This window comes from Amphimedon queenslandica, unplaced genomic scaffold (genome assembly GCF_000090795.2).
Source record: "Amphimedon queenslandica unplaced genomic scaffold, v1.1 AMPQUscaffold_11432, whole genome shotgun sequence".
NCBI lineage: Eukaryota > Metazoa > Porifera > Demospongiae > Haplosclerida > Niphatidae > Amphimedon > Amphimedon queenslandica.
In genome coordinates, this window is record NW_003548326.1 from 2187 (window position 1) to 4091 (window position 1905).

General features: G+C 38.8%; 1 protein-coding gene across 1 annotated transcript in view; it reads left to right on the plus strand.

The window, feature by feature from the left end:
• Nucleotides 1–100: 100 nt before the first annotated feature.
• The window catches only part of LOC109589324 (kelch domain-containing protein 1-like), a 7268-nt gene continuing 5463 nt past the window's right edge, over nt 101–1905 (plus strand). Inside the window, exons 1-3 of the mRNA XM_020005428.1 lie at nt 101–217; nt 334–628; nt 675–913. Coding sequence (XP_019860987.1) covers nt 121–217; nt 334–628; nt 675–913 — 631 coding nt within the window. The 5' untranslated portion in view covers nt 101–120. The remainder of the gene's footprint in view (nt 218–333; nt 629–674; nt 914–1905) is intronic.

The window sequence follows — 1905 nt, forward strand, 5'->3', positions numbered from 1 at the left end:
TAGCACTGCTTTCATTTTGACAATGGCTGCTAGCTATAATTTATAGTTTAGGCAAACATTAGTCTGGGCCCCAGCCCCTTCTGGGGCCCAGACTAGGCAAACATCAGTCATCATGAATGAATGCTGGAAAGTGAATTATCTTCAGTCAATTTAGGGCGTGGCTCACTGCATTTTTTCCCGTTGCCATGGTGTTGGGTTAGTGTTGTGAAGATGGAAGGTGAGTAACTTTATTCTCTTTTCTTTGTTTCTTATTCTCTCCCTTACTTTACTCCTCTGTATCCTCTGCTTATTATAACTATTCACTATATTACTGTGTCCTCTTGTTATCTATAGTCTATCAACCAGTGGAGAGGTACGGTCACTCTACAGTACAGGTAGGAGACTACCTGTACATGTGGGGTGGGTACCAGCCTGATCTCCCTGAAGTACACAATAACGAGAAAAAGAAATCAATGTGTTCTGTAGTGGAGGTCTGTCACCTACCAACTGGTGAGTGGGTACAAAAGCCTACCACTGGTGACCTTCCACTTGGTGTCAAGGACTATGCTGCTGCTGTCATTAGAAATGAAATATATTTTTTTGGAGGAGATTGTGGTCATTATGACTGTTATCATAATAGTTTATACAGGTAAACATAATAGTTACCGATAAATATTATATAATATTTTATACAGTTTTAATGTTGATACCTTCAATTGGAAGGAACTCTCTCCTACTACATCTCATCATGGCCCTATGATGAAGGATGGCTCCGGCATGATAGCAATAAAAGTGAAAGATGAGGACTATTTTGTAGTAATTGGAGGGTGTGGACCATCTTCTAATAATACCCCACAACAACCTGGTGCCCAGTACAGTAAAAGTGGTGATATTCAATGGTGCAATGAAATACACATGTACAGATTAAAAACTGGTCAGTATAATATGATATTAGGTTTATAAATGTAATTTATATACAGTAATTAAATTGATGTATTTAGACTGTTTATGGCAGATAGTAGACCCACAGCTGAAACCAAGGTCAAGGGTCTGGTATCTGCCATAAAGAGATACCACACAGTCTATACAATATAAGGTAGACTTGATTAACTTGAGCAAAGGTAGCCATAGTGTACGTGACTAGTAGTGTTCCACCATTTTATCATAAGCCCCGTTTACACTACAAACCAGTTTGGATCATAGAGGTTTAGAAACCAGCTTAATAGTGCCCATAGGCGGCTGCAGGGGCAGGCAATGAGGGCAATGCCCTACTAGAATTTCTTACCGGAAGATGACATCATCATAATTAGCAGTTAATTAATAATTATTTAGTAGTTATTACATGGAATATAGCTATTTTAATGACAAAAACTATATTATTTTGCTCCACAAAGTGATAATTAGTGGAGAATAAGCTGCTAACTGCATGGTTCAACACAGTAAGCTCCATAGGTCCATACCTATGGTCACTTCAGGAAGACATAATCTACAGTAACCTGCAGCTAGAATAACTGACTCTATCATAAAAGCAGCTTCATTATTAATCATCATAGTCAGCTAGGACTCATTCAACAGCTAAATCACCTAGCTACTGATACTCTATCATTGATAGAGGTCTATTAGGTACTAAATTTTCTCCTTTTGAACACAAGAATGGCAGAGTAACTCTTCATTGAGAATTTCAGAGCCTTTTTCAACTTGATTTCTTCACAAAATGCTGAAATAGAAGTCTTAGCAGTCTTAAAACTCAAGAACAAGACATGTGGGTGTGGTCATGGCCACACCTACATTTTGACCACTCCCACTTTCAGCCACACCTTTGCCCTACTTGCAGTGAAATCCTGCAGCCGCCTATGATAGTGCCCACATGTAACTGTGGTTGAATCGGTTTACAATGCTACATTGCATACATGATACAGCTGCTTT